This window comes from Rhea pennata, chromosome 18 (genome assembly GCF_028389875.1).
Source record: "Rhea pennata isolate bPtePen1 chromosome 18, bPtePen1.pri, whole genome shotgun sequence".
Lineage (NCBI taxonomy): Eukaryota > Metazoa > Chordata > Aves > Rheiformes > Rheidae > Rhea > Rhea pennata.
Window position 1 is genome coordinate 12749065 of NC_084680.1, and position 14195 is coordinate 12763259.

At 53.2% G+C, this 14195-nt stretch overlaps 1 protein-coding gene across 13 annotated transcripts in view; it reads left to right on the forward strand.

Moving 5' to 3' along the window:
* The window catches only part of DAB2IP (DAB2 interacting protein), a 216169-nt gene that overhangs the window by 169184 nt on the left and 32790 nt on the right, over window positions 1–14195 (forward strand). For all 13 annotated transcript variants that reach the window (XR_009960279.1, XM_062591355.1, XM_062591357.1 and 10 more), the window contains 2 exons: window positions 1153–1251; window positions 3437–3991. Coding sequence is in view for 12 of the 13 variants with exons in the window: in XM_062591355.1 (XP_062447339.1) it covers window positions 1153–1251; window positions 3437–3991 (654 nt within the window). In the remaining variant the exon portion in view is untranslated. The remainder of the gene's footprint in view (window positions 1–1152; window positions 1252–3436; window positions 3992–14195) is intronic.

A 14195-nucleotide genomic window follows, 5' to 3' on the forward strand; every position in this document is an offset into this window, starting at 1 on the left:
AATACTGGGGGATGATAAAGGACACAGCAGTAGTTCTGCAGCTTGGGACTGGAGGAAAGGAAACCTGGAGGGGAGTTAGTTAAAGTACCAGCCAGGCCCATTTGGCCTGCAAGCAGGGAGGTACCTAAAGAATATTACTGGACGTTGCCAAGTGCAGTGAATACCAGGAAGGTCAGAGCCGTTGAAGGAGGCTTTTTTGAGTAGTACAGAATTTGTAATGCCACAGTCACGGTCCATCAGCTTGCCAGCACAGCCTGAAGGAGATAGTTGCTTGAGGAATATGTGTATGTGAGAGACCTCTTCAGATTTCTAGTCATGGCTGAACAGGGTCTTAGACCTGTCAGACTTTGGCTCAGTAGCTGGCGCAGAGGAAGCCTGGTGTGATGGACAGGAGGAAGTGTTTGGTGGACGCTGACTTGTGCCGAGTCCTGGGAGACTCGGCTCGCCCTGTGCCTGCCCGGCAGGGGCTGCTGAGATGGGCTCCCCCAGAGCTGGGGTCACCTACGCACCACAGAAGCGTGAGAAGTGACGGGAGGATGCAGCGACGTGTCGCCTGCCGTCTCCGGGTTCGGGAATCCCAGCTTGGTTGTCCGTGGCTGCTGAGCTCAGCAGCGCCACCGGGCAGGCTGTGAGTCGCCACTCTTAGAGCTGCCAGGAGCATATTGCATGCTCAGCCCTATAGTTGTCCCAGTGTGGTCTTCAGAAGCAGTAGGGTAGGAAGGGGGAAGATGTGAAGCAAGGTTAACCAGGGGCTGATGTTCTGCTCAAGACAAAGGACGGGCTGTTGCAGTTTCAGTCTTTGTGCTGAATCTCCAGCAGTGCCAAGTGGTTACACTCAAGATTTGCACTCTCTGTTGTGGACTGTGGTGACTTAAAGCATCCCATGCATGAGGCCCAATATCTAGTTTCTTCTGGTGTGGAAGAGGGGAAGTAATTGGGATTTGCTTCCATGATTTATTCTGTGACATGCATAGTTGCTCTCTGTTTCCATTGGCCTTAGGTGCTGTTGCTTCATGCTTGGGTAAAGCTGTTTGCTTGCTGGAAGGGGAGGGGGGAGAATCTGCCAGTGCTTTTCCCTACTCTTCCCCTACTCCCCCAAAACACAGTCTGCAGTGTGCCGGTCAAGATATAATCCTGTTCCTTTCCCTGTAGGTGACGACTTCATCAGGAAGTAAGTGCTTCTCGTGTCGTTCTGCAGCGGAGCGAGATAAATGGATGGAAAACTTGCGGCGTGCTGTGCACCCAAATAAGGTAGCGGCTTTGAGGAGTCGCCTGTGTTATAGTTCAGTTCCTCGTTATTACATTTTAAAGCCCAGTGCACAGTAGCAGCAGGGTACATAATGTCATTTTAGTGAGTAAGTGTAATTGTGGGTCAGCTTTTCTCCATATTACTTTCTTCCACAATTATATTTATGGGAAAGTGCTAATTATTTCTTCCCCTCTTTTTGCAGCACGTGCTGCTTTCAGCTGTTGCTGAGAAATGATCAGATCTCAAAAATCTTCAGTCTTGCTCTGTTTAAAATGATACTTGCCACTTATGTAGGATTTCTCACCTCCCAAGAGCTCTGAGACAGACGGCTAGTAGCTGCCAGCAAAGACTGAATAATCTAAAGAGTTCACATAATACCTTTCATGACTCTGGTGGTACTTGCAATGTCTGTTTCAGAGCTGTAGAAACTCAGATGCAACATCACAGTGAGTTCTCTGAAACTGAAGTGGAATCTGATTTTGGAACATAGCTTTCGCTTCTCTAGCCAGTTGAGTCGGCAAAATCACGCCCTCTGGGATCTACAGAAACAAATTCCTCTCTTCACTAGAACACAGGGACACCCAGTATGTGTTTTTTTGGTTCACTAAGGCTAAGTGCATCCTAAAATAAAGTCTACAGCTGCTTCTTCCTCTCTGCTTTGGAGTTAGCTAACAAAGATTGATCAGGGCTAATCAGCTGCAGGATTTCACAGCTGATGAGCTCAATCAACAAGCCATTTTCTGCTGATCAGGGAAAATGCAAATGATGGGATCCTGTGAATTCATTTCTGGCATCAGATGCATAACTGTGCACACAAGTTAGATCCAGGCCTGGCGCGTTGCTAAAGGAGCCGTCTGTGTCTGAGTTTATTGTTCCTAGTTCTGTGCCGAATGTGGTATAACAGATTTCTTTTATATCAGAAAGGGAACAACAGCCTGTAGAGGTGGACCTCTAGGAATGTGTTCCTGCGTGTGGAACATAGCTGCTGGATCCAATGCTTTGCATCAAGAGCACAGCAGCCCCAGTAGCAGTGATCTGAAAGAGCTTTGTAAGGTTTCGGTGATCAGGCCTTCTTAGTTACTATGAGACTTCCTGGACTTTGGGGAGAGAGGGACATATCAGTATGGCTTTCAGATGCTGTGTTCAGTAAAAATTCATGTGGAAATATGCCCTTATCTTGATCCATGCTCTTAGCTGATGGCTAACTTTCCATCTTTGTTTGTCTTAGACAATAAACTCCCAGTGTCTGACTTGATACTTCTGTCAGGAATTTGCTGTCCTTGTATAATTTCCTGTGTGTACTTCCTGGACCTACAGAATCCCATTGTGGATTTCCAGCAAAAATGTTCCTGTCCAGACTCCTAAGCTAAGCAGACAGAATAAACCCCGGTTGCTATTTCAGTTGTGGACTTCCAAACAAAACAGGTTACTGCAGAATCCGTAGGAGTGATTCAGCTGTGAGTGCTTTATCTTTTAAGTCACTCCTGCAGCAAATGCCCTGGATGTTCTTCCAGAATGAGGTCATCATCGTTGGGGAGTCATTAAAGATCCACAGTATCCTTCACTGCATTGTTATTAGAATGATATCGAAGCCAAATTTCTTTTTCTGAATTTTAATGATTCTCCTGTGCGACTCACTCTGTTTCCCATAATTCCTCTTGATGTTTTAGTTGGATACTCTGGTCTTTAGTCCTAAAATGTTGTGAGGTTTTGCAAATGCTTCTTTCCATGCCAGAAGTGGTTGCATTCCAGCCATGGATGAGGTGATCCCTGGGTGAACATTAGAGGGGGAAAAAAAAAGAAGGGGAGAGCAATTACACCTGTAACAGCTTTTGTTTTGCAAAAAACATTAATTATTGGTAAGGCTCTTTCCTGTTTCGTTTGAGGCCATCTCGGCAGTGGATTGGAAATGGTACATTTATAATTTGGAGGGGATTTATCTTTCATGTTCCTTATATTAATTGGCACCAGCAGACATGGAGAGCATGGCGATATTTGGAAAATTAACATAAGTAGTGTTATTATGCAAATTCCTGAGAAGTATTTCCAGTATTTCCTTAAAATAAAATATAATTAAGCCTCTGCTCATTTAGCACATCTGAAATAATTAACTCGTATCTCCAGTTTTGTTGTTCATGGCTTAGGTTTTTTTCTCTTGACCTTTTTTCTTTGCATCTTTTTTCCTAGGACAACAGCAGAAGAGTAGAGAATATGTTAAAGTTATGGATTATTGAAGCCAAGGACCTGCCAGCTAAGAAAAAGTACTTGTGTGAATTATGCCTGGATGACGTTCTTTATGCACGAACTACCTGTAAATTGAAAACTGATAATGTCTTTTGGGGGGAGCACTTTGAATTTAATAACCTCCCATCACTCAAAAACATTACGGTGCACTTATACAAAGAGACTGACAAGAAGAAAAAGAAAGACAAGACCAACTTCATTGGACAAGTGAACATCCCTGTTGGCTCTGTCACGGGCCGGCAGTTTGTAGAGAAATGGTACCCTGTGGTCAGTCCCAACCCCAGTAAGGGCAAATCCCCAGGGCCCATGATCCGCATCAAGTCGCGCTACCAGAGTATGAGCATTCTGCCCATGGAGATGTACAAAGAGTTTGCCGAGTACATCACTAACAATTACATGGTGCTGTGCTCGGTGCTGGAGCCCTCGCTGAGTGTGAAGAACAAAGAGGAGATGGCATCTGCCTTGGTTCACATCCTGCAGAGTACGGGCAAGGCCAAGGTAAGACCCTTCTGTCATGCGTGTGCTCCCATTAGAGGTGATCACAAACAAACTTCTGCCTGTAACATCTCCGACTGTTGGAAATCAGAATGTTGGTTTGGCTTTGATTTGGTTTCAAGCCTTACCATCATTAATATACCGTAATTTTCCTTTTTGCTATGAACAAGTTGGTAGCATATGCAGTGCAAATTGCTTAATTAGAAAAGAGGTGTTGGGACTAAGAAGGTACCAGCATAGTTATTTTTCTCTACTTTTGGAGGCTAAGGGGGCAGATCTATTTCGTAAACAGGCACAAATATAAAAATATGCAAGAAGGCTGTTTTCAGGGGTGAAATGTAAGCAGCATTGGTTTGAGCTCTGTATGTGCTGTGTGTTCCTATCGGAACCGGTAATGTGGGCTGCTCGGTGCCCTGGCGCTGCGTTGTGCATCTCAGTACTGTAGGCACCACGATGAAGTCAATGCTGCCTCGGGAATTTCAGAGCAAAGTCTGCCTTCAAGCAGGTGTCTCTCTGAGTCCTTGGGGTCTGTCCTTTCCCTTCTGGAAGGGAGATGTGGTGGGGACAGCAGTGCAGGAAAGCCTGGAGCTTGGAGGATGCTCCCAGGTCGTGCGGGCAGTGGGGAATTGATACAGGCCGACTTGCAAGTGCTCGAAGTTGTCTTCTGGGCCACTCCGAACTTCCTTCGTGGTTCGGAATCCCCAGCCAGGCCTGGGGAGAACATTAAGCCAGAAGAGGCAGAGAGCCTGGGATTTACTTTTGCTTGTGCTCGGTGCAAATGAGGGCAGGATGGGCAGAGCTGGTAAAGCCGTTCGCTGGAGAGCAGAGGCGAGCCCCGGGGGGCCAGAGCAGCATGAGCCCGTTTGCCACAGAGCAAAACGCCTCCTTGCTGCATGTCCCCAGCTGACGGGGACATAGCTGTGACGGGCATTGGCAGCCACAGTGCCAGTGTCAGAACTGAAGGGGTTAAAGCATCGTAGTTTTTCTGTGTTAATGTTTCCGTGAACTCTGCAACCAGGAGCTGGGGAGGAGCAAGATCTTTTTGCAGTGCTGAGGAGATGTAGGCTCCTCACCGGAGATGAGGAATTGCGAGGCTTTCTTTTTCCTTTGCAGCTTCCACTCCTGCCGGCACTCATGGCTGGATTCGTGGATTAGATTTAATTACCATCTGTCATACAGAGCAGTCACTCGGCCTCCTTATCTAGTTCAAGGCAGGAAAAGCTCACTGAGCGGATTGCGAGGCCATGGGCCTAGTATCCCAGAGAGGGTGAAAATAGCCCCGTTAAAGCCGTCCTGATCACAGGGAGGAGCATCACGTGCTCAGGAGGGCAGGGGAGGACCGCAGCCCTCGTCCCCTTGGTTTTGTTGCTTTCAGTGGGAACAGAAGTGGCTTTCAGTTCACTGCATGTGAAATAATACTGTTGTGCTTATATAACAGAGAACATCTTAGGTCGTCCCTTTCTCGCTCGCTGTGCCAGTGGCTTCAGCGCGGTCGTCGGCGCGTGCAGTGCTTTGCTGGCACAGCCCTGCCTTCTGCTGGCGCCGCTCCTCCCTGCACGCGGGAAGCTTCCCTGCCCTTTGCTGCCTCTGTGAGGCAGTGCCAGGGCTCTTGCTCAAGTAAGAATAGCATAAAAAGTCCTATCCATGACTAACACGGTTCCAATGCCAAAGGCTTTAAGTGTCTCCCTGATCTCAGGCCTGGTGAATCATGTACATGTATGTCTGAGGGCTGTTGTCACTGCTCCTGCCTTTTCCCTCTTCTCGCCAGGACTGGAGAGGCTTAGGAAGGAGCAAGTATGTTTCTAGACATGTGTCTGCATCAGTGCTGAGATCCTAGAGGCTCTGCACAGGGGACACAGCAAACAGTAAACAGATTTGATAAATTTCCCCCTAAAATGAAGCTTCTGCTTTCTGTGGTTGTCATCTGCCATCAACATTAGCACAGGGTTTAGAGGGTGTCAGAGCAACAGGAATTATTGGAGCATGGGAACAGGGTGATATATCTTTTGTAGAAGAACTGGCCAAGCAGAGAAAGAAAAAAAAACCAACAATAAAGTAAAAAGAACAGTAAACAGGAGAGGGAAACACCTACTCGCCTCTGCTCACGTGACATGGGTGCGCCCCAGCACCACTGGGAACAGCTCTCCCACGCCTGAGCAGTGGGACGTGGCAAGAAGACATGGCCACGGGAGGCTGGCGAGCCCGTGCCCGGTCCACGTGGGGAGGCCGGGGCGGCGTGGCGAGCCGAGCGCGCCGCTCCGTCTCCCCCAGAAGCACAAGCGCGGAGCGCAGGCCCCCGGGCCGGGCGGGAGTGGGGCGGCAAGGCTGCTGCCGAGCGCTCGCTGGGTCTCGCTGATCCCCGTGGCCTGCTCGGAGCGGTGGGACTGGACGGGACAAGTCCATGCTCGCTCTGCGCCGAGCCCGTCTGCTCCTCAGGAGTTGGCGTGAGGTTGTCCCGGGCATTGGGATCTGCACTTGCCCCCCAGCATCGACACAGGCCGAAGGTGGCCTGGTGACAGCTCCCGCAGCAGAGGTGGAAGAGAACAGAAAAGGTGGAAGGGCGCATTGCTGCTCCCGAGCCCTTCTGGGCAGCGTGGCCGGTGCCTGCGGACGCTCCCCCGTGCCGTGTGCTGCCGCGCCGGTGAGGACACTGCCCTGCTGGCAGCCCCACGCCAGCGCTTCCTCGCACTCCTCTGCAGCCTTGTCACTGTTTAGCAATATGATGTCTCTGAACATGCCAGCAGCAAATGCTCTCATTTTACCACTTTGCAGGTCTGTGCAATTCTCCTACCTGTCTCCAGCGGAAGCAGGAGGCGCCAGAGGTCCTAGAACAAGTCCTCAGAACATGCAGAGATGGAGACTACCATTCTGCCAAAATTTGGGGCAGGAAAAAGATAACAAGGCAGTCAGACTTCTCTAGATTTGAGTTATCTGTGCTCCTTCTCTCTGGGTGTAACCTGTTTGGCCCCTGTCAGCAGGGCCTTTGAGCACCATCCTAGAATTTAATAGAAACAACAGAAGCGATCTCTTTATTTTTCCTCTTTACCACTCTGCAGGGGAAACAGTTTGAATCATTTTTCTTTTGTTTGTACATAATGAGGCTCTGCGTGTGTGTGGACACATGTGTGCTTGCAGGTCTGCCTGCACTACCTAATTTTGATGCCGAGGACACAGTTCCTTCAGCCCGAGCGTACCCAGCAGCAGACGTGCCTGCTGGTACAGAGGTGGATCTATGCAGGCAGATAAAAGGCACCGTGGCCTTGGGTAGGGCACAGCTGCTTTTGAGACCTGCTTCAAAGCCCAGGAAGAACAGAAACCGCTCGGTGGCTGAAGAGCGCGGAGGGCACGGACGGGGCCAGGGAATCCGGCATGGTGCGGGGTGAGACCCGAGGCTGAGAGCGGGGCCGGTCCCAGGCGGGTGGCTTTGGGTGAGGACTTCAGCTCAGTTCGGCCGTGGTTAACGCGCCGCTGCTGCGGCGCTGCCGTGTGCAGGAGCGCGGTGAGGTGCAGCGTGCCCCCTCCGCCAGGGCCTCTGCCCTCTTGTGACCCTCCGAAGCTTTCCCGGGCCTGAGCCTTCCCAGTGGCCTCTGCAGAGTCCTCTCCTCTTTCCCTTGCCCTCTCCTAGCTGAAGAGTGCAGATGTGGCGATCAACAGCCCTTAACTCATTTTGCTGATAAAGGCTTTTTCGTGGTCCTTGGCCGTTATAGCTGATGCTAAACTAGCAGTTACAGATGGAGTGAGAAACGAGTGTCCCGTAGATTATGAAGACCCGTTAGCAGCCAATTGCTTTTGCACTGTTTCAGGCTCTATTTTCCTGTACTGATTTTTCTGTGAATATGGTGTAACCCCTTAATGAGGGATGAACGATTGGGCACGTGGGTCCGTCCAGGGCCACGCTGCAGTTCTCGTGTCGGGAAGAGGCGCAACGTGGTGCTGACCCCGCCGCTCCGCGAGGACCGCAATTCTCCCCGCGCGGACGTTGCGCCTCTGCCCTTCGTGATGCTCAGCCGTCTCCGACAGCTGGGTGTTGTCTGAAGCTCCTGAAATCCAGAGGCGCCGCCGGTCTCGCTCCTGCCCAGAGAGTGGGAGCGCACAGGCCCGCTGCGGGCAGCGGGGGTCGAAGGCTGCCCAGCCTGGCCGGGCAGTGCCCATCCTGGTCTCTGTTCCCTCCTGACCCCAGCCCAGGCCTTCCGGGGAGTTCCCAGCTCCGTCCCTGCCTCTGGCACAGCCTCGATCGTTCTCTTCTTGTGCGGCGTCTGGCAGCACCGTGGCCGCCCCGGCTGCTGCCAGCTGTGGGACGCGCTGCAGAGGCAGGGAGCAGCTCGGGGTCCGGTCTGCCCGCGCGTGCGGTATGGGCGCTCGCTCTTCACCGGAGCAGTAACAGAAACCCTCTTGAGCACCTTGGGTCTCAGGATGACGCTGGGCAGTGACACAGGTTGTCCTAGTGCTGGAGGCACGTACAGGCCCTCAGGGAGGGCGAGCGCAGCGTAACCGTCGTGATGGGGTTCGCGGCCACAGGCTGAAGGCACGAAGTCGTGATGAAAGGCGCTTGTTACCACGCGTGGTGTTCCTGCGAGTGCTGACCCCCGCCATTCACGTGGCTTCGCATGGCCTGTGTGGTGTGGTTAGGGATGTGCAGGCTGCGTCCTTCCCAGAGCTAGGCTGCTTGTGGCTTTTGATGCTTTCAGAGTATTTCCCTTGTCTGGTTTTGTTTCTGGGCTTTCTTTCAACTTCTGGAGCTCAACTGATGACCATAAGTGTATAGAAACTTTCTTCTCCAAATGGTTGGTAGCATCTGACAGAGCTCTAACTAACCGGCTGCTTACTTGAAATAAATATTTATGGTGTTGTGGATGGAGTGAAGGAGAAACATGTGTCCCTATTTGTTAACGCTGCAAGGATTTGCTTCTCCTAAGCAGATGTTTTCTCCTGCCCCCTCCGCTCACCGCTCTGTGTTTGTGGGCGCTGCTGCCTGCTAGAGGGGTCGTTTCCCTAACGTTCCTCTCGGGAACGTGCCTTAGTGGTCGCTCAGTGTATTAATGGTCTGTTCCTCAGTTAGGTTTCCTGATTGCCATGAACGAGGCCCTTGCTGTAGACCGCTTGCATTAACCCTCTCATTGCCACTTCGCCTCCTTTTTCCAAGAAGACTTGGAAAAAGCCAGAAGCAGTTGGAGGATGAGCTCCCCGTGCTCCAAGGAGGCAGTGTCATCGGTATTTCCCAGCAGAAAAACGCCCAGCGCTGAGGTGGGAGGAGCTGTGCGGTGGTTAAAAGCCAAGGACTGGCAGTGGGGATCCCCAGGTTTCTCGCTGGCTGTCGAGGACCCCAGTTGCGCGCCCCACTGCGCTCCCCACATCTGCCTCAGCACCTGCATGTTCCTTGCTGGCACGTGGGTGTTTCTGGACACTCGGCCACCTGTAATCTACAGCCCTATCAACTCCTGGTAGTGTCTTTTCACCTCTGCATGAAGGGCCCTACTGGACCCTGGGCTGGTCTTTGAAATAAGCAGTAATCTTATTACCTTTATCAATTCAATCCTCTTACAGTTAAGTCAATCCTATTAATCAGGCTTGTGATGTGGAGAATGTTATTTCCAAGTCAGTCTGCCCGTCGTGCGGTTGTGATACTGGGAAGAGGCTCCAGCACAGAAGGGGGGTTCGGTGTTGAAGCCGGGCCGCGGCGCTCCTCGGCGCCCGTGCGGGGCTGCGAACGCTCCCTGCCAGGGGATCCTCTGCTCCTGCCTTGTCCCTCGTGAAGAAACTTCTTCTTCCCTTTTGCGCGTGTGCGTGTGATTGAGCTTAGCAATTAATCACTTTCTCAGCCCTGTGGACATCTGCAGGGGAGGATTGTTTTCTTGGGCAGATGGGTTTTTTTGTTTTTTTTTTTTTTTTTAAACTAAATGAGCTTCACTTTTCTGTGAACCTTTCTGAGCTGAGGCTGGCCGCGGGGCGGAGGGAGCCTTGGCGGTTCTGGCGCCCGGCGCCCCTGACGCGGCTGCACCGTACCACACTCCGTTGCGGGGTGGCGCCCGGAGCTCTTCCCCCGGTTCCTGCATTCCCCAGGCAGAGGCTTGGGGGTCGCGCCGGGCACGGCCCCGCCGGGGGCTCAGCCGGACACCCACAGCTTCCCCGGGGGCGAGGGACGAGGCGGGGGTGAAGGTGCATTTCCTACCCCATGAAAAGATACTGGTTGGTTGGTGGTTGAGCAAGGAGGGAGAATTCCCCTGAGGGGGGCGGGAAGGCCTGGGCAGGGGGAAGGACATCTTTCGGGACTGCACTACAGATGAATCCGGGTGGAGATTTTGGCGGGCTGGTGAGGCGCAGGGACCAAACCCAGGGGCGAGGGCGGTGGCGGGCTGGCACCGCAGGCCGCCGCGCGTTGGGGCGGCGCTCGGCTGCGAGCCGCCGGAGCGCTGGAGAAGGAGGCTCGGAGGGCTGCGGCGGAGGACGGGGGCGGCCACCCGAGGAGGACGGGTGCCGCGGAGCGTTTCGGCCGTGAGGCGGTTGCGAGGATCGTGCCTGCCTGCCCGTGCCCGGCAGGGAGGCCAGTGCTGCCTCTCCGGGCCTGGGGCGGAGGAACGGCCCCTGAAGGCTCCGCGCCGGGTGTGATTTCAGAAGGACTTGCAGGAGCTGCCCTGGGATAGGGCACGCTGCAGTGAGCTAATGCTTGGTTTATTGGAAAGAAGTCCTGGAAACGGCTGCAGCCTTGTGCTGTCGTGCCCTGGATTTATTTATTTATGAATTGTTCTTCTTTATTAGCGTATGTGCAGTGACTGAAGTTGTACAGGTTCAGCTGTGCCCAGTCTGAAGAAAATATCCTTAAAATAAACACAGGAACAAGCCTGAAGAATGCTTCTACCACCCTTAATTTTTATTGTAGACCTTTGCCTTCCCCTCTCAACTCTGATGTAATGAAATAAAGCATCTTATTTTCTTACATTGCCAAGGGCCCTAACTAAAAACAACCCCCTACTGAGCTGTGCTGCTCAGAAACAGGGAGTTTTATTGGCTTCAGTTATTGCATTTTATTCAGAGCCTTGTATGTGGGTGAGGGAGGCCCCCGGAGGGACTCGGCGTGTGTTTGCATTCCGTTCGTGTCCTTGAGTGCCGGCTGCTGGCGTGTTTACGGCGCGGATACCAGACGCGAGATCCAGAGCTGATGCCGCTCCGTCATGCGGGGGGAAGGCACGACCTGGAAGACGGCACCGAGACCGAGCTCGCAGGGCGCCGTGGGAGCTGACCCGCGAGCACGGCTCCGTGCCGCACAGCGGCTAGCGGACCTCCGCTGGGCTGGGCGAGAACGGCTTCGCGGAGGAGCTCGTCCAAGGACACAGTGGGCGGTTTGACCTTACGGTGCCTCTCGGGGTCGGTCTGTCCGGCCCAGCGAGACGCCTCTTACGGAGAGGCTCTGCTGGGATTGCCAAGGCTGTCCAGCCCGAACTGGGGCTGCGCCTGCTGGGGCAGCTCGGAGAGCCCGGCCACAGGATCCCGTTCGATGCCCTGGCTCTAGCATGCGGTTCCCGTGGAGCGAGTCTGTAGCGGGGCCGGATTCTGCCGCGTTACGCCCCAGCCTGCGTGCAGCACGGTAACTGAGCTCTTTGGGATTTCAGTAACTTGCTGGCGACAAGCAAGTTTGCTGTAGAGGACACTGGCAGCAGATGTCCCCTAGAGGAGAACGACCACAGCAGAGGTCAGAGGGATCTTTTCTGGCTTCATGTTGGGCCTCACACAACTGGATATTTGCCTCATTTTAAATTCTAGTAAGTTCTGTAGACTAGCCAAAATCATCAATGGTGAAAATGATGGAAAAATGTCAAAAACTGGTCCCCTAGGTTTCAGCAGCTCAGCATCGCTGGCTTTCAGTTTGTTCCTGCATCAAAACTTGCTGTTCTTCACCCGTGCCCTGTCCTGGCCTTGTCCCCTGAGCCGTGGGGAGAGGCCGAGGCAGCGCTGCCCTGCAGCCGGCGGTACGGCAGCTCCCAGCCGGGTCCTCGACGGAAGAGAGAGGAGAGGAAAAAAAGAGAAAGGCAAACGCTTGGCCAAGAGGAGCTATAAAAGTCAGTGTTCCTGAGATAATTAGTATGTTGGGAAAGTGACAGGAAAGAGAATCAAGCAAAGCCAAGGTCAGCGTCTGCTAATTGAGAATCAGCACCTTGTGTCAGCCTGAGCCGTGGCTTGGAATTGAAACACACCCTGGGAGAGGCCCGGGCAGATACAGGCGATCGAGTTACCCAGATAGCAGCTAAAGGGATTTGAGCAGGGGTTTAAAGTTTCATTCCAGCTTGGCTGATAAAAGGGGCAAAATCAGAGAAAACGGGGAAGGGAGGGCTGTGCAGGGGGGATTCCTGCAGCTGCACGGACATGGCAGGCCTAGGAGGAGGGGATCTTCTGGCAGAAGTGATGGAGTGACAGCGGAAGGAGCGAGCGACAGCGACGCGTTTTTCAGGAGTCCAGGCTTTGGCTGGGGGAGGCCGTGGCAGGGGGCTGGCGCTGGTGCGTCCCGCGGGGCCTGGGGGAGCTGCTGCCCCGCGCGAGGCACCAGAGCGCTGCGGCCCAGCAGGCGGCCGCGGGGCCGGCCCGTGAGGGCACGGCCAAGGCTCTGCTCCGAGCGCCGTCGTCTGCCCTGTCTCGAAAGGCTGCGCCAAATGCAACGGGTAAAAGGGCTGGGGAGTTCATAAGCCTGCACAGAGTTAGCTGGGGAACAGCCGCGTTGCGTCCAGATCTGCGGGATGGTTCAGAGTCCTGGAGGAGAACTGTCTTCCATCTTTGGCCCTGAGGCCTCTCAGGGATTGTTCAGGGCCTCCCACTTTCTTCTTAAACCGGGATTTTTCCAGAGAGGCAGTGCCAGCCCCTTTGGCTGGACGTGGAGTGCCGCTGGCGAATGAAGCGAGTGGGAAGGGCAGTGGGTCTGAGATGCCACCTGCAGCTACGCAAGTGAGGCGGCCTGCCAGGACCACTGCCCTTCCCGCTCTGCGCTCGGAGCCAGCTGGTCCCGGCACTGGCACCCTGGAGGGGAGCAGGGAAGGTACCCGGAGCCAGCGCGGGTGTGTTGCATAGTGGTGTGGGCCCAGCCCCGGGCAGGAGAGGGAGCTGCTGCCGGGGTGGGGGGGGAGGGCTGGAGCGCTGTGTCCCCCCATAGGCCCCACTGAGTGCCTCTGACTTTACTTCTAGGTTTTGTCTTTAAACAAAAATAAACTTTTGCTAGGAATTAAGAGACAATTGCCCTGTGCCTTGAAGATGTTCAGAACTACACTGTTATGTTGCAGCTCATTTTACTACATGTCTTGTCCCTGGGGAAGGGAAGGTTTGAATCTCTGAGTGTTCCTGGCTTCCTGTGTTCACCCACTGGGGGGGTGGTGCTGGCTTTTTATCACACATGCAGTGCAAGTTTTGAATCATTCTGTGCATAAAACTGCACGTTTGTAGTTCTTACTCAATGACAAGACTAATTTTTGAGAGGAACAAAAGCCTCTTGGCTGTCGGCACAGCTCAGAATCTCATGTTGCTGCAGACAGCTGCTGTGCAAACCTGGCCTTTACGCAAGATGCTGGGAAAGATGAAGGTGGATATTAAAACAGTCCTACATGCAACTTACTTTCTATGCCAGTAATACATTTAATCTTCCTAACATGAAAAAGCAAAGCAGGCCATCAGTCAAGTTGGTCGGTGAGCTGTAGTATTGCTGCCAGCCGTCATGGGAGGAATCGTACTGCTTGTTACTGCAGAGAGATTAGCAGCCTTTCTCCCTTCACCTCCCCTTTTTTTATATGTAAAACATATCTGACTGCAGCCTGGATTTTTCCTTTGTCTGGAAGAGAAGCACACTGCTGAAGGGCCTCAGCACTGAGTGGTTTGAGCAAGAAATGAGCTAGGAGTGAGTCCCAGGAAGAGGCCACCATTGCCAGGTCACCCTTGGGATTCAGCACAGGTTGGAAGGTGTCCGGAATACGCCAGACTCCAGTGGAGTTGTTTCTTGAATTCTGATTAAGATTTTAATGCATTGGCATCCACATGAGAAATAACCACCCAATACCCCCCTCCCCCGGCCAGAGATGGAGCTCGCACCTCCTTTGCAGATCTCCCAGGCAGCTGCTGGCAGGATGTGGCACCTGGGGGTCCTGTCTCCCCAAGGCTGGGTTGAAGCATACTGAATCCTGGCCATGACGTGTCAGGAGGCCAAGGCTGGCCCCTGAGGAGCTGCGCTCTGGCA